General features: G+C 38.1%; 1 protein-coding gene across 1 annotated transcript in view; it reads left to right on the top strand.

Moving 5' to 3' along the window:
- Sclt1 (sodium channel and clathrin linker 1) overlaps positions 1–25,460 on the top strand; it is a 108,300-nt gene that overhangs the window by 59,856 nt on the left and 22,984 nt on the right. The window contains exons 12-16 of the mRNA XM_075950797.1: positions 3,354–3,531; positions 5,076–5,174; positions 13,018–13,089; positions 18,219–18,293; positions 20,521–20,666. Of these exons, the coding sequence (XP_075806912.1) occupies positions 3,354–3,531; positions 5,076–5,174; positions 13,018–13,089; positions 18,219–18,293; positions 20,521–20,666 (570 nt within the window). The remainder of the gene's footprint in view (positions 1–3,353; positions 3,532–5,075; positions 5,175–13,017; positions 13,090–18,218; positions 18,294–20,520; positions 20,667–25,460) is intronic.

The raw sequence follows: 25,460 nt of genomic DNA, 5'->3' as shown, positions 1-25,460 counted from the left end.
ACAAAGGCAGAAAAAAATGGATATGACCTTTAAAGGAATCAATAATGATTATATCTAAGATAGAGAAGTGGTGAGCAGTTTTGTCTTTGATAGTTATGTTTTGGATGGCTTCAGGAAGTATGTGTAAGGTATGTTTGGAATTATTATTACTATGCCTTCTGAGCAGAAATAATGCTGAGAGATCTATGAAAGAATTAAAATAAATCCCAGGGAGACTAGGTATAATTTTCCATGCATTATTTGGAGAAAAACTTTGCACATATGGGTGTTATGCCTACATATGTGTCTGTGCACTGCTTTCCTCCTTGGTATCCACAGAGGCCATAGAGAGTGTGGATTCCCTTTTTTTTTTTTTTTTTTTTTTTTTTTTAGTTTTTCGAGACAGGGTTTCTCTGTAGCTTTGGAGCCTGTCCCGGAACTAGCTCCTGTAGACCAGGCTGGCCTAGAACTCACAGAGATCCGCCTGCCTCTGCCTCCCGAGTGCTGGGATTAAAGGCGTGTGCCACCACCGCCCGGCTATGTGTGGATTCCCTTATAGTGGGGTTGCAGATAGTTTTGAGCTACTACATGGGTGGTGGGAATCAAACTAAGGTCTCTTGAAGAGCAACCAGTGCTCTTAACAACTGTGTCATGTTCTGTACCCTGAAGAAAAAGTTAACACTCTCTTTAAAGCAACTTCTATGCTCGCAGGTGAAACCACTCACTCAGCATGCATTGAGTACTCATTGTACTCAGAAAAAGAGAACGGTGGTGTGAAAGTGATCTAAACATAAGAGTTTTCTGTTTGAGGCTGGAGGGATGACTAAGCAGTTAGAGCTTTTGTTTCCCTTACAGAAGATCTAAATTTAGTCCCAGCACCCACACTGGACAGCTCAGAAGCACCTGTAACTCCAGCTCCAGGAGATTCAATGCTCTCTTCTAAGCTGTTGTGATTATACATACACATAACCACACAGAGATATGGATATAGACACATAACTTAAAAAATAGTAATAAAATCTTAATTTTTTTCATTCAAGGTTTTATTGGGTAGTCTAAGGACTCCCTAGCACTGACAAATCTGACTTTGCATTAGAAAGGATGATCATAATGGGGAATTCTTTTTTAAAATTTTGATAAAGATTTCACACAGGCAGTTAAACAAATGAGGAATGGCTCTTACGGGAGACATCATAAAGGATCTTAGCATATGTGAGTACAGGGCCTGCCCTTTTCTAGAAAGGAATAGAGGAACTTTTTAGAATAAGTATGGGGTACTACTTAAGTTCCTCTGTCTTCCTGGGAGCATGGAGTTCAAGTAAAGCCCAGCATTATCGACATATCACCAGTGCACCAAAGGTTAGAAAACAAAAAATAGTGATTGACAATGAGTAGGGGGACTATTCTGATCATATAATAGCTGTCTGAATATCATCTGGAAAATAAAACCTTAAACATCTTAATAATGAAACAACGTTTTCTTAGGAACTGAGCACTGTAATTGCTGACCTAAATCGCAGCTCTCATATCAAAAAGAGTAAGAGTGAATCTGTTCTGAGCTGAGTATGAATTTTCAGCCATGGCCTGGGAACACATTCCGATTACTCTAGATGATATCTTCCAGAATAGAGGTCACGTGGGTACATAAACTTCTGTAGTCATAAAATAGGACAAAATCACAATTGAAGGCATGTTATGAATGCAATGAGGAGAGCAACAGGCAGGCTTCAGGTTACAGATCCCGGTCAGAGACAGTACAGGCACTGGGATACGTAGCAGACCCTGTCCAAAGCATGAACTTCAGCTAATACAATCGTGAGACAGAGAATATAAGCGCATTTGAACAACTGAGGAAGCTGCACGGTGTCTTTTTCATATACAGGGAAGTTGTTTGCTGCCTTTAGCTTTCCCCGAGGCAGCATAGCATTTTTAGTTTCAGAATCAAATTTTCTTCCCATTTTAAAGCAGAAAATAAAAGGATAATGAAGTTGAATAAAAATTTATGTTAAAAAAGTTATCTAAATAGTTACACAAAGAAAAAAGTACTTGAGAAAATATAATTTCCCTCGAGTTTTTTGGGAGCAATAACGTTAAATTGTCTTTGAAAAGCTGAGCTTCTTTTTAAAATATATTCTATAGCTCTGCCTTAAATTGCTATTTTACTACAAACACTTATGCTAGAATATTTTGGTTTTGTTGTTCTGTTTAGTTCTGTAATGTTCCATTGAGGATCTTGAAAATTGTCATTAGTAAGCTATGAAAGATTAAATACTCACAGCCCATGAATCCACATTGTATTTATGGCTGAAAGTCAAATACATGATTGTAATCTGTTATGCACAGAAGTTATCTACAACTCTGAACATGCCAAGAGACTTGTGCTGCTCTCAGCCTTGGTCAGAGAAGATTCTTCCTACAGAAGACAGTGCTTACTTCACAGACTCATAACTCCTCAAAGTTCTGAGAGTAGGTATTTATTTATTCTCAGAATGCTTGGCAGTAGGTAGAACAAGTATATAAACATCCCTACCTACCCCTACTCCGAGGCTGGGATAACATCCCAGAAAAGGGACAGAAAGAATATAAGTGCCAGAGGATGAGGAGGTGTGCCCTAAAAGGTTGGCTTCTGGATATGACAAGAACTGCTGCTGTGGTTGCCTCCGCAAGACCTACAGATGATCAAGCCAGTTTAAAAATCTAGCATGAAATGGAGAGGGGCTCTTAGTGCCTCATCCCTAGCTGAGGAGCTCATGGCATTTGATGGCAACTGAGAGAGGGAGATTAAAACTGTTTTGGGGGGTGGCCATTGGTGGGTTTACCACATCCCATAAATGATCTCCCACACATTCCCATATGGGTAGCACAAAGTGGACCTAGTGGAAGAAAAAATAGGCATGAAATTAGGGGGTAGATGGAGAACACGTTGAGGGGAGAGCACTGGGAGATCCATATGATGAAAATACATTGTATACATCTATGAAATCTTCACAAGATTAAAAAGTATGGGAGCCATGTGACTTCTTCCTAAAACAGAGCCTCAGAATAGCACAAACAAGTTCTCCTGTGTCAAGGCAAAAAAAGACACCAAAAAACCATAAGAGTCATCACACAGTTGGAATCAAAATATCTTACCGCAGTCTCAGACCTGCCGCTCTTTTTATTCTTAATCAAAAGCTGAAACTCTCTAGATATGGTTTTCTTTAAAATGGAGTTTGTAAAAATCTACTTGTATAGAACTATATCAAGGTTTAAATGAGAAATACATGTGAAAATAACACGCATAATACCACACTATGGTAGTGTTTAGTAAACCTCATATGCCATTTCTTCCCTTTAAAATATTTAACTCTCATATTGTGGTTATTAATTTCTAGATTGTGTATAGCTATTCAAGAAGCCAACGTACTAAAAACAGGGAAAACACATTTGGAAAAGCAGATCAAAGAGCTACAAGCAAAGTGTAATGAATCAGAAAATGAGAAATACGAGGCTATTTCAAGAGCCAGAGATAGCATGCAACTCTTAGAAGAAGCTAACCTTAAAAAGAATCAGGTGAGAAAATGTGCAAGCGTGTTTATAAATAATAAGATCCTCACATGCCCTAACAATAGAAGGATCATCAGCTACCAAATCAATGCATGGAAACAAAACACTACACTTCCCATTATCAAATAATCATGCTATATATATTTTAGATGGTAAGAGTAATATCATAAAATATACTAACAGTCATTTTTCAGAAATAGTATTTAGATATCAGACTTTTATATCCCCGAACCCCGAGTCACTCTCCTGCATCCTCTGTGCTGTCAGTCGTTAACCAGCCTGTACTCAGTCCGATGACGCTTACTCGTGTTGCTTTCCCTTTGACCTAGACAGCTCCCTCACCCCCTCACCCAGCAGAAGCTCAAAGACTAGATGGATTCTTCAACTCATCCTTTTTTTTTTTCAACCCTTTAGCCCCTTTGATTCCTGTACTGTTCTGGACTATGCTTTGTTTCTTGTGCTGTTTCCCTGTAAATAGGTATAATTAATAGAAGACAAAAAGGAGATGATTTTGTAAAATGTTACTCCCCTTTTTTGTAGAGCTCTTTATAGCATTAATGTGTATACCAGCATTTCTGAACTTTGTAATATATGCAGAGTACTCCAGTAGGACATGCACAGGGAATAAAGGAAGTGTATTATTAAGGTTTCTTTCTTGAAGTGGTAGATTTTTCAAGAGAGATACTAAAAATGGAAATAATATAAGTTGGATTTTATAAGCCTAGTTAAAAGGAAGCTGGATGAGGTGCCACATGCCTGCAGTCCCAGCGCTCAGAGGAAGTGGAGCAGGAGGATAATGAACTTAAGGCCAGTGGCTCCCACAACGTAAGACGCGAAATGCTGAAGTGCTTACGCCTTTCAGTTAGTGTTCCCTCTGTGACATAAATTCTGTCTCTCCACTCCTGGATTAGTTTAAATGCAGGCAGTAGGTCTTGAGATACAGCTCAATGGCAGAATATTTGCCTGCCACATGGACCACCAAAAGGAGACACATTGTGCCTGTAAAACTGTTCTCCATACCCAGATAGAAAATTTAAGAACGGGGCAAAGTTATTTGTCTTTGCCCTCTGAAGCATAGTTGTGAAAACACTTATCAGATGTCATGTGGTGTGTAACGGAGAGAGGACGGGACACCTAAGTCAGGAAATCCTTCAGAAGCAGACTGTGGCTGTTATATTAAGTTTCCTCTTGACTCATTGCTTAATTGCTAGAGGGTTTCCATCTTGTGGTTGCTGGTTCAAAATCTAAAATGCTCTTCCTTATTAAAAAAAAAAAAGATTTGCTTATTTTTATTTATGTATTAAAAATAAGAAAAGTTCAGAATGACCCTGAGACTTTCAGTTGTGGAGATGAAAAATGTGGTGAGAAACTCTGCAAAGACTTAATTAGGAAAAGGTGGGCAATGCTGGGGAGATTGTTTATCATTCATGACTTATGCGAGATCGTCAATGGAGGCAGTCCGGCAATCTAGAATGAGACTCTGCTGTCAAAGACTGTATTACGTTCCCAGTGAAATGTGATGTTTAACATGCCATGATTATCTTCTGAAGATTCTGCTTGAAGAGAAGCAAAAAGAAGATGACAGAGAGAAAATGAAGAAAACAATTTCCCAGCTTATACAAGATGCTGCCGTAAAAGCAAGGAAAGAAGTAAGGAGTTTTTAATTATACTTAAAATACAGGATTTAAGAATTTAAGTCCTAAGACCAAATGCTATTTAAATACTTTAAGAGTGAGTGCACAAGGTTTTAATTTAAAGACTGTGTGGAACTGTGTATGTGAGTAATTAAAAACTGATGTTTCTTTCCCTTAATTGAACTGCTGTGGTATAGTGTAATACACTACATAGTCTTTGACTGCAAATGAGTTTTTTCTTACCTATATTTTTTGTGCTCAATATTTTTCCCCTTAATGGACTATAATTTCAAGTGACTTTTTTTATTATTTAAAAACACAAAGTCAACATATTTGCTTTCAAGCAATTAAATGGTAGTTTTCATTTTATAAATACATTGGAAATATATCCCTTAGAAATATTCTTTAGTCATGCCTTATAAAATCATATTGGTTGAGAACAAGCTATCTATGAAAACAGTAATCTTATGAAACTATAATAGAGCTGAAACACCTGTTACCTGGTATACTTACCGTACCTTTTCGTGTTAAAATACATTGGGGTAGACAGCACCACTGCATGTACCTTGCCACCCATTACCATGCTGTGTAGCTTCACAGCCTGTGAGCTCTTTGTTATTCACCATTATCACATTCCCCAGTGTTTCAGAGCAAACCCTGTTGTTATGTAATGTGTGACTGCACTTTATTACTCATTGAAATTAGATAATTTCCCAATGTAAAAATTCAAATTTAAGACAGACTAAACTCTTTTTATTCTAATCCTTTCTGCAAGTACCTTCCCTATATGTTAGTTTGAGAATATTCTAATTTTAGACTATAGCTTTCAATACTCTTGACATACTTTTGTAATGGCTAATAATAAATATTGGTTGTTTTCATTATCTTTGTAAAAATATTTTATCATGTATTAGCATTCTAGCTGCATTTTTAAGATCAATTAAAATACATTGATTTTTAAGGCTGATTCAAGTTTTACTCATGTTAACCTATAAGTTCAGTGCATTTTTAAAAAGCATTGTGGTCTCAATGTTTATCCTAAATATCTTTATAAACTGTGGCATCTGCCACATAGACTCTAGGTATTTTCCTATTTGTAAGAAGCCCAAGTGGACATCTGAGGCTCTTGTGTCCTTCCTTGACCCTAGTTACCTCCCTACCCGTAAGCAGCCCAGGTGGGCCCCTGAGTCTGCCGTGTCTTAACTAAACATATCCTCTTAATCCCAGACCTTCCCTTTCATGCATGTTCCTATCTGCTTCCCTAAACCAGCCTTCCCCTGCTATTCCAGAGATTCAGTGTGTGCCAAGCATTTTATTTGTTCTCTACCTTCTGTTGGTTCTACAATTACCAGCTTTCTATATCTAAACTTTAAAAGTAGTGCATCCTCATGATGACGAGAAATGAGAAAATACTAGAAAAGGAAAATTAAATTTACATTATTTTTAGCCTTTTCTTTAGGTAGTCATTTAATAATTATCTTTGGCATATATGAAACAAAACTGCATATACATGTATACATCCCCAAGCAAATATTAGAATCATGAAATTCTTTACTATCTACATCTTTATATTCCTGCAGTGTTTGTAATTTCAGAGAATAGGTAATATTTTGATGAATAAAGAATATATATTTATTCATATTGTGTTTCTTATACAATAAGCACTGTAAATATGTATGTATATTTACTTCTGATTATTCAGCTCTAGCTGAAAGTATTTGCCTTGAAAATGTCTGTGTTATCAATCATTTCCCTATTTATTACAATTGTCAATTGCTCTGTCTCTATTTATTGACTATAGTGAATAGAATGAGCATAATTTTGTATATTTCTGTTCTAGTTATAAATTGTACAAAAATGTGTCAAAGTTTGCTTTTTAAGTACAAAAATGACTTATCTCTCAGATATTTCAATTTAAAATTTTAAAATAAAAGGTTGGCTATTATTATTATTATATGGCCATTATTAGTCTTGTCTATTATTAAGTAGTTAGTTGGTATTTCATTTACAACTATCCTTTTATTCATAAAACTATAAAAGAAAATGTTTATGTAAAGAATATGTTTATGTGTTTGTAAAAACCAAGCTGGCTGTAGTGACACAGCACACAGTCCTGTCAGTTCAGTGACTGTAGTGACACAGCACACAGTCCTGTCAGTGACTGTAGTGACACAGCATACAGTCCTGTCAGTTCAGTGACTGTAGTGACACAGCACACAGTCCTGTCAGTTCAGTGACTGTAGTGACACAGCACACAGTCCTGTCAGTGACTGTAGTGACACAGCACACAGTCCTATCAGTGGGTGACTGTAGTGACACAGCACACAGTCCTGTCAGTTCAGTGACTGTAGTGACACAGCACACAGTCCTGTCAGTTCAGTGACTGTAGTGACACAGCACACAGTCCTGTCAGTTCAGTGACTGTAGTGACACAGCACACAGTCCTGTCAGTGACTGTAGTGACACAGCACACAGTCCTGTCAGTTCAGTGACTGTAGTGACACAGCACACAGTCCTGTCAGTGACTGTAGTGACACAGCACACAGTCCTGTCAGTTCAGTGACTGTAGTGACACAGCACACAGTCCTGTCAGTGACTGTAGTGACACAGCACACAGTCCTGTCAGTTCAGTGACTGTAGTGACACAGCACACAGTCCTGTCAGTGGGTGACTGTAGTGACACAGCACACAGTCCTGTCAGTGGGTGACTGTAGTGACACAGCACACAGTCCTGTCAGTGGGTGACTGTAGTGACACAGCACACAGTCCTGTCAGTTCAGTGACTGTAGTGACACAGCACACAGTCCTGTCAGTTCAGTGACTGTAGTGACACAGCACACAGTCCTGTCAGTTCAGTGACTGTAGTGACACAGCACACAGTCCTGTCAGTGGGTGACTGTAGTGACACAGCATACAGTCCTGTCAGTGGGTGACTGTAGTGACACAGCACACAGTCCTGTCAGTGGGTGACTGTAGTGACACAGCACACAGTCCTGTCAGTTCAGTGACTGTAGTGACACAGCACACAGTCCTGTCAGTTCAGTGACTGTAGTGACACAGCACACAGTCCTGTCAGTTCAGTGACTGTAGTGACACAGCACACAGTCCTGTCAGTTCAGTGACTGTAGTGACACAGCACACAGTCCTGTCAGTTCAGTGACTGTAGTGACACAGCACACAGTCCTGTCAGTTCAGTGACTGTAGTGACACAGCACACAGTCCTGTCAGTTCAGTGACTGTAGTGACACAGCACACAGTCCTGTCAGTTCAGTGACTGTAGTGACACAGCATACAGTCCTGTCAGTGGGTGACTGTAGTGACACAGCACACAGTCCTGTCAGTTCAGTGACTGTAGTGACACAGCACACAGTCCTGTCAGTGACTGTAGTGACACAGCACACAGTCCTGTCAGTGGGTGACTGTAGTGACACAGCACACAGTCCTGTCAGTTCAGTGACTGTAGTGACACAGCACACAGTCCTGTCAGTGACTGTAGTGACACAGCACACAGTCCTGTCAGTTCAGTGACTGTAGTGACACAGCACACAGTCCTGTCAGTTCAGTGACTGTAGTGACACAGCACACAGTCCTGTCAGTGGGTGACTGTAGTGACACAGCACACAGTCCTGTCAGTGGGTGACTGTAGTGACACAGCACACAGTTCTGTCAGTTCAGTGACTGTAGTGACACAGCACACAGTCCTGTCAGTGACTGTAGTGACACAGCATACAGTCCTGTCAGTGGGTGACTGTAGTGACACAGCACACAGTCCTGTCAGTGGGTGACTGTAGTGACACAGCACACAGTCCTGTCAGTGGGTGACTGTAGTGACACAGCACACAGTCCTGTCAGTGGGTGACTGTAGTGACACAGCACACAGTCCTGTCAGTGACTGTAGTGACACAGCACACAGTCCTGTCAGTTCAGTGACTGTAGTGACACAGCACACAGTCCTGTCAGTTCAGTGACTGTAGTGACACAGCACACAGTCCTGTCAGTTCAGTGACTGTAGTGACACAGCACACAGTCCTGTCAGTTCAGTGACTGTAGTGACACAGCACACAGTCCTGTCAGTTCAGTGACTGTAGTGACACAGCACACAGTCCTGTCAGTTCAGTGACTGTAGTGACACAGCACACAGTCCTGTCAGTTCAGTGACTGTAGTGACACAGCACACAGTCCTGTCAGTGGGTGACTGTAGTGACACAGCACACAGTCCTGTCAGTTCAGTGACTGTAGTGACACAGCACACAGTCCTGTCAGTGACTGTAGTGACACAGCACACAGTCCTGTCAGTGGGTGACTGTAGTGACACAGCATACAGTCCTGTCAGTGGGTGACTGTAGTGACACAGCACACAGTCCTGTCAGTTCAGTGACTGTAGTGACACAGCACACAGTCCTGTCAGTTCAGTGACTGTAGTGACACAGCACACAGTCCTGTCAGTTCAGTGACTGTAGTGACACAGCACACAGTCCTGTCAGTTCAGTGACTGTAGTGACACAGCACACAGTCCTGTCAGTTCAGTGACTGTAGTGACACAGCACACAGTCCTGTCAGTTCAGTGACTGTAGTGACACAGCACACAGTCCTGTCAGTTCAGTGACTGTAGTGACACAGCACACAGTCCTGTCAGTTCAGTGACTGTAGTGACACAGCACACAGTCCTGTCAGTGGGTGACTGTAGTGACACAGCACACAGTCCTGTCAGTTCAGTGACTGTAGTGACACAGCATACAGTCCTGTCAGTGGGTGACTGTAGTGACACAGCACACAGTCCTGTCAGTGGGTGACTGTAGTGACACAGCACACAGTCCTGTCAGTTCAGTGACTGTAGTGACACAGCACACAGTCCTGTCAGTTCAGTGACTGTAGTGACACAGCACACAGTCCTGTCAGTTCAGTGACTGTAGTGACACAGCACACAGTCCTGTCAGTGGGTGACTGTAGTGACACAGCACACAGTCCTGTCAGTTCAGTGACTGTAGTGACACAGCACACAGTCCTGTCAGTTCAGTGACTGTAGTGACACAGCACACAGTCCTGTCAGTTCAGTGACTGTAGTGACACAGCACACAGTCCTGTCAGTTCAGTGACTGTAGTGACACAGCACACAGTCCTGTCAGTGGGTGGCTGACATGAATTTGTGTGTTCAAACCAGTCTGGGCTACATGGTGAGAAACTAGAAAGAGAGTGGAAGGGAAATGCAGAGGGTGGGATAAGAGAGATTTTAGTCTCTGTATAAACTTCCTCAGTCCACACTGTTTCATCAGGTCCCAGTGCTAAAGCTCTCCATGAACCTTAGATCACTGATAATATAGTCAAGGTTAATACCTCAGAAGATTCTTTTCAGAAAATACTTTGCTTTAACTGAGTTTGGCAGCATTACAAAATACTTAAAATATATTTATTATTGTTGTAAAGTTTCAAGTTAGTTGTATCAGTATTGGACACTGAAGCATAGTTCAGAAATTGTGTCAGAAGACAGATACAACTTTGCTTTTAAGAACAGAACTTTTTAAATTTATTTTTAAAAAGGAGTCTTTTCTCATTTTACATACCAATCCCAGTTTCCACTCCCTTCCCTCCTCCTGTTCTCCTCCCACTTTCCCCCCCACCCCATCACCCATCCTCTCCTCAGAGAGGGTAAGGCTTCCCATGATAAGTCACCAAAGTCTAGCACATTGCTTTGAAGCAGGACCAAGGCCTTACTATGTCTAGGCTGAGTAAGGTATCCTTCCAAAGAGAATGGGTTTCAAAAAGCCAGTACAAGCAGTAGGGATAAATCCTGGTCTCATTGTCAGAGGCCCCGCAGTCTGCCCCAGCCATGCAACTGTCACTCGCATTCAGAGAGCCTAGATTGGACCTATGCTTATTCCCCTGCTGTGAGGCCGGAGTCAGCTTTCCATTGCTATAGGAGATTTAACTTAGGACAAGAAAGATTTATTTTGGCTCACAGTTCCAGTGGCTGTGGTCTGTGATTAGGTGATCCCATTGTCAGGCTCTCAGCAAGACAGCACATCATAACAAGGACACATGGTGGAGCCAAACCACTCATCACATAGCCAAGAAATAAAAGATAGGAGGTCCCAACAACCCCTTCAGATGCTTATCTCAAGTGAGCTGAAGATTTCCCAGTAGACCCCACTTTTTAAAGATTCTACCATCTCCCAATAAGGCCTTGCTGGGCACCAAGCCTTTACTAACTAGGATTCTAGCACTAACCTCCTCATCTGTAATGGAGGTAATAACTCATGGGGCTCTTGTAAAAACAATGAAATGATGCACATAAAGCATCTGAACAGTGCCTGCTGCACATGATCCTCAACACATGCTGTGCTCATGTTACTGACCTGTAAGCAAAATAGAGTGATCCTTAATCCTGGTTTATCTGAAGCGTCAACATAATTTATAGCCCAAAGTAAAGCCTAAAATCGAGCCACTTACTCTGTTTGGCAGGTCTTCCAAAAGATAACGAATATTGGCTTAATAAAATAAAGTGCACAGCAGGCAATACTAAATGTATTCTAAGGAAAGTTTGTGCCGTATCATTAAAATAGGTTTTTTTATATGAGAAAGTTTCCAAAGGCTTTAAGATCATAAAAGTTTCCTGTTGGTCTCTATCCTCATCAATAATCCTCTTAGTCCTTTAAAAACCCGGAAAAACTTTCAGGAAAAATTATTGTTACAGACATCAAGATGACGTGTAACTAATTATTCGAAATGCTGTGTGCTCAGCAGTTACTCCGTTTCTGAAAACCTTCATGTTTATTCAAACTTCCCTTGAACTCTCATTGGCTCAGCACTAGTGTCTAGTGTACATTGTGCAAAGACCCTATACAGAGAACATAAGTGCTTTAAAAGTTATTAATTGCATGTCCAGTGTATGATTCTGCTTTGCTCCTCCTCCTCCTCTGACATTTTGCAGCATTCAGGGAGACTGCAGACATTGGTTTTCACCCTTCTCTCACAGGTGTAAAGTGCTCCTTCTCGGCTGTGACCTTCCAGCCTGGCTGTCTCCTCTCCAGACAGGCATTCCATAAATATGTAGAAACTGGAAATGCACTGTCCTCAAAAGTTTTAGATTCAGAGAATATATTTATTTTCATTTAAAAATTACTTAATGCTGCTGGGCGGTGGTGGTACACACCTTTAGTCCCAGCACTCAGGCGGCAGAGACAGGCACTTCTCTGTGGGTTTCAGGCCAGGCTGGTCTACAGAGCAAGTTCCAGGGTGGGCTCCAAAACTACACAGAGAAACTGTCTCAAAAGAGAGAAGGGGTAGGGGAGAATAACATTAGTTATGCTATCTAAGATAATGATTAAATTATTTGGGGGACATATGTTAAAACTTATGGTTTTCTGCTTTCATTTTTAATAATGGTAAAATTCTAGTCAAAAAATCCATTATAAACTAAAGCTCTGTTTTTACAGTGTAAAAGGATCTTGAGACCAAAATACTTTACAGCCACTGTCCTTTTGAATATACCATCCAGTTCTATCCTTAGTTCTCATGGCCACTCTTCGTTTTGCAATGCTGAGGTTCTGGAGCCTTATGTATACTAAACCAGTTCTACAAGAGCAGTCCTCTGGTCTGGTCTGGTCTGGTCTGTATGGCTTGTATAATTTAGGGTAGCGTTGAATTCACTATATAGTCCAGGCAGAATGAACAGAATCTCCCTGCCTCAGCCCATCTATGTGCATGCTCATGAAAAATTCTTAGATATTTCATACATTATATTCCTGTTTATCTTTTATGCCATAAAAGCTATTTCTTTTTTAATAAAATTCACCATGTTATGTTTTTGTCAGTAATCATTTTTTTTTATTCTTTACCTAAATTGTGTCTTAATTCACAGGTTGAAAGCACAAAGAAACAGTATGAAGTACTGATTTCACAATTAAGGGAAGAACTTTCAGCTCTTCAGTTGGTATGTTCGAAAACCTTGTTAGTATTTTCCTCCAAATATTACTTGCTTTAAAGACCAGTATATATGTTATTGGGAATTCATTTGTTCCATATATGTTTGTTAAGAATGACCTAGGCTAAACAAAGTAAAAATCCACAGAAATGCTTTGTGCTGTGTTTGGCTTGTGGTAGGTAAAGTAAATCAGGTAGCGTTCAACACATTTCATTTGTCGTTGAGAGAACACAGGACCACTAAACCAGCCAGCTGCAGCTCCTGCCGGATGCTGGGTTAATCTGAAAGACCAGGAAGGACGAAAAGTTATATATATATGAGATATATATATCAGTGGGAAAGAAGAAAGACAGTAAAGCTTCCTACAAATTAATAAATAAGGATGAGTAGGCAAAGGGGGGCAGTGAGGAAAGGAGTTTTGTGTGACAAGAGATTAGAAATTCAAATTTAACTTGAAGGTTTAATGAAATTAAATGTAATAACTGTTCCCAAAAGATCAAAACACAAAATGTCTAGGAATTAAAAGATACTTACAACTTCACAAATACACCTTTTCTGAATCCTTCCATCACTTTTAATCTGGTATAAAATTTTATCAATATTTTATGTATTCTGATAAATAATGTGCATTAGTGTATGTTCAACACATCACCGTTTGTGCAACCATGCTCCTTCCAGGAAAACTTCTCCAAATAGATTGTAACACTCCAAGGTAGGGGTTTCCTAGCATCCTTAGCTTTTCCTATTGCACAGAATACTTTAAAGTAAATAATCATCAACAGAATAATATTTAAATACCTCTGAATGTATTTAGCAAACTTTATATGTAGAGGTCCCGGATGTAACAACCAGGGATGGTTACTTTCTGCTTACCTAGTTTCACTTGTAGTAATGATGTAGGAACCTTTGTAAAAGCAATGGGATGCAGAGTGGCCTATTAGTCATCTAAAATTGTGTCTTATTTTGTTTGTTCTCTTTCATAGATTACCAAAAACAAAACTTGCAGCTTTAAGAAAGAAAAGAAAAATATCTTTTTATCAGAGATCACTTTAATGAATTGTAAATGGTATAAAAACAAGTATTTTTATTCTGTTTTCCAAAAAGAATGAGAATTGTCTAGGGATCCTTAAAACAATGGTGTAACAACCAAATCTATATAAAACCCACTATCTGTAAAAAACTATTTTGGCAATTTCATTATGTAACAAATGTGTTTTATACTACATATCAAACACTTTTCTATCTGAATGATTTTTCTAAAGATCTATAACATCTACTATCACATTTATTCTGTGGGAAAATTGTGCTGTCTGCTTAAAAAGCATTTTAAATATTAAAGGTAATTTTTAAAATATGGAGATTTCTAGGGTGGATTAGAAATGCCCTTCTAGAAATAGAAAAAGACAAGATCTCCTGAGTAATTGGGAGCATGGGGACCATGGGAGAAGGTAGAAGGGGAGGGGAGAGAAAGGAAGGGTAGCAGAAAAATATATATAGCTCAATAAAAACAATTTTAAAAAAATAAATACCCTTTTGAGACTGGGCGTGTAGCCTAGTTGGTAGAATGTATGTCTAATATGTGGGAAACGCTACGCACCATGTAAAATTGTGTGCTGATACACAGCTGTAAACACAGCAATTCAAGATTATTCTAGGCTATGTAGAGTTTATATCCTGAATGAGAATACTTCTCATCAGGAGTACTGCACATCAGGAGAGCATTAAACAGTGTATTTCAGATACTGAAAGTGAGTAATTGCCAGCAAGCTTACTGTATCTAGCAATGTACATTTTAAAATTAATGGAGAAATAAAGACCTTTCATGACAAGGACAAACTAAAGCAGTTCATGACCACCAAGACAGTGTTACAGACGATGCTAAAAGGAAACCTGTACAGAGAGGAGGAAAAACCACACTCATGAGAACACAGAAAGAATGCATTTTGTAAGAGAAATAAACAAAAGTATGAAAGAATTAGCCCTGTCCAACTAAGGAAACCACCAGAGATCATCATGTGCATCAGGACAAAGAAAATAGTAATGGTCAAACCAATTAGAAAACAAAACTACAAGAATTAGCAAGTCAATAATAATAACCCTAAATGCAAATAGTTATAATTCCCCAATTAAAAGATTCAGACTAGCTATAAATTTCTTTAAGAAACTCTTCTTACTGGCAAAGACAGACCAGAAGTGAATGAGTGGTAATTGATATGCCCAGTGAGTGGAACTGAAAAATAAGCAGGATGAAGTAATAATGAACTCTGACCTAAATAGCTTTCTAGCAACAATTACACAGGAGGGATAAAGAAGACCACTTCATATTAATAAAGGGAAGAAATTATCAATAAAATAAGTAAAGAAACAGGACTTCCAGTTTCATAACTGACATCAGATGTACAGTGTATTTATAATGGAGGACTTCCCCACTTCTTTCATATCGATGTTATTTGCTGAAGAAACTTCAGTGTTGAAGCACACTATAAATTAGGCAATGCACTTCTATAGAACACTGTTTTCTCAGCAGCCTATGGAGTTTTCTCTAAAATAGGTCACAGTGTAGTCCATAAACAGCTCTTAAAAAAATACAGAAAAAAGCAAAGAAAACCAGCCTGCAAATCACAATCCCAGAGAACCTAGACAACAATGAGGACCCTAAAGAGACATACATGAATCTAATCTACTTGGGAAGTAGAAAAAGACAAGATCTCCTGAGTAAATTGGGAGCATGGGAGAGGGTTGACAGGGAGGGGAGAGACAGGGAGGGGAGCAGAGAAAAATATATAGCTATATAAAAACAAAAAATACAGAACAATTGAAGTAATTCTTATTACTTATTAAGTCATAGAATAGTAAAACTAGAAATCAGTAACAAGGGAAATTATAAAAATAACCCTGCAGATATGTAAGTACACCATTGAAGAAGCCGTAGGAGAACTTTAAAGCTTCCTAGAATCAGGTGAATATGGAAGTCCGTCTTGTGAGAACCTGTAGAATACAGCAAAGACAGCTAGTTCAAAGAAACGTGCAACTGGTTTTCATTCTCCAAATGAAAAGGTGTAGGCTATCTTTTTTTAAATAAGCTCTGTTTTATTTGAATAGGGACTGCTAAGTGTGACTTCTGTGCTATCAGTTTTAACATTTGCTAACCCTTTATAAAGTATGATTTTAGAAATATTTCACAAATGCCTGAAAAATTAGTATATGTTCAAAAGCAGGTATATCAGTGGTTATCAACAGAACTTTTAATAAAAATTTATAATGTTCATTTTAATATTATAGTGCATTTTAATAGAACTAGTATGACAGTATGTTAATCATAAGTATTACAACTTTTCTGTTTCATTTTATTCATTTTTAACCCAGGCTAACCAAATACTGTTGGATCCATCATCACTTGGTGTCAGAGGAAGATGGCTTAAGTAGGGGCATAGATATATGCATAGCCATTCTTTTCTTTTATCGTCCACTTCCTGGATCTGGAAGTATGATCCAGCTTTGTTATTAACATATCATCCTACTTTGCTTTCTATTGCTGTGATAAAACACTGACAGAAAGCAACTAGAGAAAGGACTTTATTTTAGTTTATAGGTTACAGTCCATCATCCAGGGAAGCCAAGGCAGGAGCTCAAGAGAGGAATCTAGAGGCAGGAAATGAAGCAGAGAGCATGGAGAAATGCTGCTTACTGGCTCTTTATGATTTATTCCGCCTGCTTTCGTATGCAGCCTAGGACCATGTGCCTCAGGGTGGCACCACCCACAGTTTGCTGGTCATTAATCAAGAAAATGCTCCAGCATAGACCTGCGCACAGGCCAATCTGATGGAGGCAGTTTCTCAGTTGAGAGTCCTTCTTTCCAGGTGACTCCAGTTTTGTCAAATTGACAGAGACTAACCAGCACACATATTTATTAAAATTACATGAGTAGCATTATGAACATAACAGACGTCACCAATTTAACATCATAAAACTGAGATTCAGCAGGCAGAGAGACAAGAGGGTCTTGAGATCATGTTTGAGGGCAGCCTGGGCCATGTAGTGAGGCTGTGAAAAACATAAACCTTTTATAGATAAGTACCTTACCGTGTGTGTGTGTGTGTGTGTGTGTGTGTGTGTGTGTGTGTGTGTGTGTGTGTGTGAGAGAGAGACATGAAAAATGAGATTCCTACAAACTAAGTCCGTTTTTAACAACAAAAAAAAATGCTACTTTATTTGTAACAGGGTGCAAAAAATCAATTCTGAGTAACAATTTAAAAGCTTGCTTTAGCCAGGCAGTGGAGGCATGTGCCTTTAATCCCAGCACTCAGGAGTCAGAGGCAAGTGGATCCCTAGTTCCAGAGCAGATTCCAAAACTACCTAGAAACCCTGTCTAGAAAAAAAAAATTGCAAGCAGTGAGGTAGACCTTGTGTATAATTATGAGAAAAAAGCGAATATCACTCGTAGTGTACTGCCAACAAAGCAGTTTCACAGTAAAACTGTGCTTGTTCACAAATAAGTAGAAAAATAATTATGAAGAACTCACTGGTTGATTCTTGTGCTTTTAATATCTTGGCAGAATAATTGATTAGTTGATATACTTGTTAAATTACTAAGTAAAATGTTTGACATGTAAAGTCTTTTAAGTGTAAATGTTTCAATGTTCTATGCTCATGTTAATAGATTTCCCTAGATATTAGGTATTTTATAAAGGAAAACTTGTTAGAATTTTGCACTTCCTACGCCAGATGTTTTCCTTGGGATATTGTGACACTGTATGGTTCCTTTTGCAAGATAATTTGATGATATTATATAAAAAGAGAACCTGTAACATCCAAAAAACTAGGCTCAGTTTTTTTCTCCCATGAGTACCCCCAGCCTCTACCTCTTACATATTCTGATAATTCCTTGGTATCCTAGAGCTGAAGGCAATTTCTGAAATCCTGGGATAGGTCACTCTTTGAAGTTTGACAGTTACTGTGCCCAGTAGTTATCCTAACTTAGTCGTAAGTACTGTGTACTTATGTAAGACTATGGCCTTACTTAGTTGATGAGGCAACTGAAGTATTCTTGTTATGAACAAACCATTTTACTTTTCCATTTTTTCTCACCTTAATGTCTTACCAGATATATTTATTTGCATTATGACTTGATTTTATAGGACTGTGATGAAAAGCAAGGTCAAATCGATCGAGCTATTAGAGGGAAAAGAGCTGTAGAAGAAGAACTCGAGAAGGTAAGAAGGAAGTAAGGCTGCCTCGCACTGCTGCCTGCTCTCTTCCCACTGGCCTTATCAGTACTCGGGACAGTGTCTTTACTCAAATATAACTGAAGCCTCATTTAAATACTTACAACACCTACATCCATTTCTTTCTAAGAATACCCATATCCTTTGAACTTCGTACTTCAAGGTGTAACTTTCTTAGGTATCTATTTTTATTGCCTCATCCCAAAAGTAGTTTTCACTTTTTCTTCTTTTTTTTTAACTTTATACCAACTTACTGAGGCTAGCCTGGAGTATGATAAGTATATATAACCAAAATATTATAGGATTGCTATGAATTTTACCTTTATATATGTGTTTGTGTGTGTGTGTGTGTGTGTGTGTGTGTGTGTGTGTGTGCGCATGCATCTACACGCATGTGTGCATGTGTATATAGAGGCCAGAGGTTGACATTAGTGTCTTCCTCAGTCTTTCTCCACCTTATTTTTTGAGATAGAGTCTCACTGAAACTGTAAGTTACCAACTCAGCTGGAGAGTTGGCCAGCAACCCCAGAAATAACACAAATCTCTCACCCTAGAGCTGGGATTACAGGCACTGCCTCCATAGCCAGCTTTTATGTAGGTGTTTATACAACAGGCAGTTTACTGACTGAGTTATTTCTCTGCCCCAGATTTTTACCTTCTAAGAATGTAGTAATTATGGGCTATAGAGATCGTGGTTAAGGGTACTGGCTGCCCTTCCAGAGACCTGGGTTCATTTGCTAGCACCACGTGGAGGCTCACAACCATCACTCCAGTTCCAGGGGATCCAATGCCCTGTTCTGACCCCTTTAACAAAATACACAACCCTACTTGCAGGCAAACACTCATGCACATAAGATACAATATTTTTAAAGAATATAATAAGTAGATAAAATACCCTATTGATATTTGTAATAAAAACTTCATCTTAAAAACTAGTTGCATGCTTTTTCATTAGCGGTGAATGTCCCGTTGTTGTAAAGTGCCTTGAGAAAGAAAGGACAGGCAAATATAAGCACTCATATTGAAGGTGCTATGTTAGGGACTTGCATAAAAAGGCTAAGTAACTTTACACAGTGTTAAAAAAACACTAAGCAATGCAGTCAGGATTTGGTTTTGAAAGGCTAACTCCATGGCATTCAAAGATTGTGATCTAGCCATGTTGTCAAAGATCATGACAAAATCGGGTAGTAAAACAGTAATTTACAAAGCAGAACGACTTCATTTTAGAAAATAAGCATATGCAAATCTGCTCCAAGGTAGACACTTGCAGATGTCCTTCATGTCATGTAAGTTCTGTTTAGAATGCTGCCAGCTGCATATCAGACTTCAGGATGGATTTTTTTAATATTATGTGGCCAAGGTTATAGTAGTGCAGTGGAAAACGTAGAAGGCGTAGCAACTAATTCTCTTTTATCCACACAGCAGTGAGCCAAGGCCATAGCACTGTAGGACTGCAGTCCCAGCAAATAGTGCGGACATACTGCTATTCCACCTCTATGGGAAGGGCAGCACAGCCTTACCAGTGGGACAACATAGGTGGCCCAGCCCAGCGGTCTTCTTGAGAGTGCAGTTAGATGAACTATTTGTCTGAAAGTGTGATCTGGACCTCAGGGTCTGCTAGGTAGTTAGCCCGTGTGCTCTAAGAGGAGGCACAGGCTCTAGCTGACCTGCCCCTGAGAAAGGTAACTCCGATCTTAGCTATGTTGTTATCCTGGTGACCCAAAGCAAAGTTCTAGAACTTTAAGATTTACTAGTTACCCTAAAACACATTCTTACTTTTGAGTATTTTGGTAGAAGATTTTTTTAAGAATATTTACTAAATAATTACTACACTTTTTTTCTTTCTTTCTTTGATGTTTTAGGAAGAAACTTGAGGCCTTGTACATTCTTAGCAAGGGCGCTGCTCTACCATTGAGCTGCATATCCAGCCCGACCACTAGTTGTTTTTAAATTGATATTTAAAGCATTTTTTTTAAGTTTCAGCAGCTGTTTTACATTTCTATATTAGTTGAATAGTTTATAGTGAGCATGATTTCAAATTTTTTAGTTGTCAGTTTGTAGCATTTTATTTTGTAAATGAATCAATGATGGGTTTCTTTAAAAGATACCTTACCTTAGGAAAAGGTGACCACACAGTCATGGCTATTTCTCAGCAACATTTATTTACCGAGATAATTTCTTCCTATAAGGTAATGTTTATGAGCCTCTTCCTCAGATTTACCGTGAAGGCAAACAGGATGAAGGTGATTACAGAAAACTGGAAGAAATGCACCAGAGATGTCTTGCTGCAGAACGTTCAAAAGATGATCTTCAGCTGAGACTAAAGAGTGCACAAAATAGAATAAAACAACTTGAAATTAAGTAAGTTTTCTTTTGGACTTTCTGTTCATATGGGTTTTGGTGAATTATTTACCTTTTAAGAGAACTTATAAAAACATCCAAATGTGTTTTTATAATTTCTATTTGTATTAATTTTTAAGTTGGTGTACAAAATAATGCATTAGTGATGGCATTTTCATACTCATGAGCCATACACTTGTAATTTGTTCCCCTCCCACACTGCCCTCATTTATGTCCTTACCTACTCTATGGTTGGTTTCCTTCCCACACTAAATAGTCCCCGTTTCTACTTTCCTCTCCCGTCCCTAATATATCCTCCTAGCACCCTCAGGGGTCCATTTCATTTTACATACACACTCACACACAAACACATATTCCATATATACACGTAGTAATGATTATCTTTCCTGGTCTGGCTTGCTCGACTTGGTATGATGATTTCCAGTTGCATCAGCTTTCTTGCAAATATCATTTCATTTATCTTTCTTGCTGAATTAAATGCTGCTGTATCTCTGTACATTTTATCCGTTCGTCTGTTGGTGAACATCTAGACTGGTTCATTCCTTCCTGGCTATTGTGAGTAGAGATGCTAAAAATGTGCCAGTGTCTCTGTGATATGTTGATTAGAGTATTGTATGTGAGTACATATGCGTGTATATGTCTCCAACTTAGATTATATAGGCTTTTTTTTTAATTTGGAGACTTCCATGCTGATTTCCATAGTGGTTGCACAAGTTTACATTTCTTCCATAAGTGACTGAGGACTCTTCCTTCCTCACAGCCTTGCCAGCTTTTGTTTGATTTTCTTGGGTGAGATGGAAATCACAAAGCAATTTTGATTCGCATTTCCCTAATGGCTAAGGATGTTGAATATTTGTCCATATATTTACTGACCATTTCTGTTTTTGGACATCAATTTAGTTCATTAACGAACTTACTGACCAGATGATTACTTTTGTGTTAAGTGTTTTTGTTTCATTCTCAAGTTCTTTTATGCATTCTAGATTTTAATCCTCTATTAGATAAATTGTTAGGAAAGATGTTTTTACCCAGTCTGAAGCCTGGATTTCACTTATAGTTTATGTTTCAGAAGATTTTTTATCAATTCTTAGTGTTATTTCTTAATAATAAGGCATTTTTCAGATAATCCTTGCAATGCCTATATCTTGAGGTATTTTCTATATGTTCTTCCCTAATGATTTTAAACATTATAAAGTCTTTACTTTTAATTGATTTTTGTACAAAGTGGAAGAAAAGGACCTAATTTCTTTCTACTACATGTGACTTTCCCAGCCCCATTTATTGAAGAGGATTTTTGGTTTGGTTTTTTTTTTCTCTCTAAAGTATGTTTTTGAAACCTTCGTCAAGAATCAGGTGATTGGGTTTATTTGTGGGTTATCTATTCTATTCTTTTTATTTGTATTTCTGTAGTACTTACATGCTGTAGTACTTACATGCTGTTTTTTTTTTGTGGCTATGCAACATAACTTGAAATAAGATACTGTGATACTTCTAACATTGTTCTTTTTGCTTAGGATTGCTTTACTATTCAGTGTCTTTTGTGCTTCATGAAGTTTAGGATTTTTTTTCTAGTTCTGTGAAGAATGCCAATATAATTTTTATGGGGATTACATTGAATATGTAGGTATATAACTAGGGGTATTTTAGGGGAATTGTTTCCCTTATGTTTTCTCAGTGCTTATTATATATCGGTATATTAAAAAGCTACTAATTTCTCTCATTGACTTTTGTATCCTGATGCTTTATTGAAAGTGTTTTTCAGTTCTAAGAGGATTTATGTTTAGTTGTTAGGTTCCTTTTTGTATGACACCATATATCTGCAAATAGAAATAACTTAGCTCCTTTGTTTTCTACTTGTCTCATTTTTATTACTTTCTCTTGTTGCTGCTATAGTTAAGACTCCATTCACTACATTGAATAAGTGGAGAGAGCTGACACTTTTTCTCATTCCTGATTTTTGAGGAAATGCATGAAGCCTTTTCCCATTTACTATAACGTTGTCTATTTTATCGTGGTTAGCTTTTACTATTTTGAGGTATGATTCTTGAGTCCCCTTTTTTTGGTTTTTTTTTTTTTTTGTCAAGGCATTTTGAACTTCGTTGAAGGCCTTTCTGCATCTATTGAGATGATTACCTTATTTCCATTCTTGAATTTATAATTGTAATTTATTACATTTGTAGATAAACATTTCGAATCATGCTTTTATCCTAAAAAGAAGCTGACTTTGTCATGTTGAATGTTCTTTTTGATGTTTGGTTGAGTTCAGTTTGCAAGTATTTCATTGAGACCTTTTAGATCCTTCTTCAGGAATAAAATTATCCTACAATTTCTTCTTTGGTAATGTCTTTATCTGATTTTAATATCAGGTAATACTGACTTTGTAAATGAATTTAGTACCATTCTTTCCTTTTCCATCATATACAATAGTTTGAGGAACATTGGTAATAAATAGTTCTTTAAACTTCTATAGAATTCAGTTGTTTTAATTGAGAAAATTTTTATTACTGATACATTTTTATTACTACAGATCTATTGTAGTTATCTAAATTCTGGTTTAATTTTGGTAGGTCATATCTAGAAATTTTTCTAGATTTTTCAAATTCATTAGAACATAAACTTTTCAAAATATGCCCCAGTGAAGCTCTAAATTTCATTGTGTTTGTTGTTATCTCCCTTTTAAACTCTAATTTTATTACTTAGATATTCTGACAACACACAAGCCCACAGAAATTGAACATTATTTCATGAGTCATCAAAGAAATCAGGATAGAAGTAGAAATTTTTTCTAGAATTGGATGGTAACAAAAACACAGCATTTTCTCTGTCTTTGAATTAGTCTGGTTAAACATTTGTAAATGCTAGTTTGTCTCTGAGTTTATTGGCGTTGTTAAGTTGCATAGTTGATATAAAAACGTTTTTCTCATATGCTTGCCATGCATGAAGTTTTTCCATGAGTATAAACAGAAGACAGCATTTTAAGACTTATATTTATTAGTGTCTTAGTTACCATTCTATTGCTGTGAAGAGACACCATGACCAAAGCAACTTATAAAAGAAAACATTTAATTGGGGTCTTGCTTACAGTGTCAGAGGGTTAGTTTATGATCATCAACATGAGAAGCCTGGTGTCAGGCAGGCAGACATGGCACTAAAGCAGTAGCTGGGAGCTACATTCCCAGGCAGGAAGCAGAGAGAAAGAGCACTAACTGGACCCCATGGGCTTGTGGAATTTCAAAGCTCATCCCCAGTAACACAGCTCCTCAGCAAGACTATTGTACCTCCTGATCCTTCCCAAACAATTGTACCAGCTCAGGATTAAACATGCAAATATCCGAACCTATGCAGACCACTCTCATCAAACCACCACATTACATAATGATGCTTCTTTTCTGTGTGACTTCTTTAAAATTATGGAATGAAATTTATCTAAAGGAGTTCTGTTTTGCATACTTTCATACTGATTCTCCTCAGTGTGAATTCATTTTCATTGTTTTCACATTCTGCATATGGGTTGTGAGCAAGGGTAAAAAGCTTTTCCATATTTCTGACATGTAAAATCATCTCTTTAGAATTTTAAATGTCCCATAAAGGACAAGTCCTAGTCCATCTTTACATTAGACTTCTTCCTAACATCAGTTCTTTTGCTTTGCTGAGATGATGGGAAATCTCAAAGCGTCCAGCTATCTCCACAGCCATGTGCTTCTCTCCAGCATCATTTCTTCTGTCTTCCCCAACCCACGGGGAAGCAGTGGAGCTTTCCATGCCCTCCACATGCATAGGCTGGTTTTTGTTTTTCTCCAGGCTATCTTTTCATGTATCCTCTGGGGATACTTGATAAATATTTGCTTATGATCACTTCATTCACAGGGTTCCTTTTAAGTGTGCATTCTTTTGCCCAGCTCTCATTTCAGAAATGCTAACTTCACTGTTTCACAAATTTCCATTAATCTCTAATGATCCCTCTTTTTTTTCCCCCTGTTTTGTTGCTGCTGGTGGTAGTACATTATGGACTTCTGTTAGGAGGCTCACACATGGTTGCTTCTGTTGCTAATGTCCTTTTATGACCAGTGCCTTTGTATACTATTTCATTGGGAAGCTGATTATTGAAACTTTACTATATAAAAAGAAAACATAGCTACATGTGTTATAGGAATGAGTGACTTTATATAGAATTAAAACTCTATGTTATAGAAATGTATGATTTCATATAGAACTTAAAACTTAGAAGAATGTGGGAAGAACTAGAAAACCAAAAGTCTAAACAGGACAGAGATAAAGATCAGAGCCAACCGTAAGCATCGGAAAGTTTGGGTTGGATTAGAACCATAAACTGTGGTTCATGGTTGTAAAACTGCCATCAGGTAAAAACTGTTTGCGCATATTAGGAATTTCTCTCCTTCTCAGTTATTTTAACCAGTAATTGAGATGTTTGGCTTTTTATTTTGAAACTAGGTCTCATGCTATAGCATATAGCTTGGAACTTACTATGTAGCCCAGGCTGGCTTCAAACTCAAGGTAATCCTCCTGCCTCAAGTTTCCAAGTGCTGGGATAACACACATGAGCCACCATGCCCAACAATATTTCTATTAAGCCATCTCAATATTAGTAGCATTGCATATTTCCTATGACAACTAGAAACCAGAGTATGTTCAGAGTGGCTGGTTCTCTGGAATTGAAAGATGGAAATTTCAGAAAATAGGAATGAAAGTTAACAGTATATTGATTGAAACATAAATATTTAAAGAATACCTGATCTAATAATCCGTGGCTGGAAATTTCAATAAATCAGTCTA

Source organism: Microtus pennsylvanicus, chromosome 16 (genome assembly GCF_037038515.1).
Source record: "Microtus pennsylvanicus isolate mMicPen1 chromosome 16, mMicPen1.hap1, whole genome shotgun sequence".
Taxonomy (NCBI): Eukaryota; Metazoa; Chordata; class Mammalia; order Rodentia; family Cricetidae; genus Microtus; species Microtus pennsylvanicus.
This window is presented reverse-complemented; position numbering and strand designations above follow the sequence as displayed.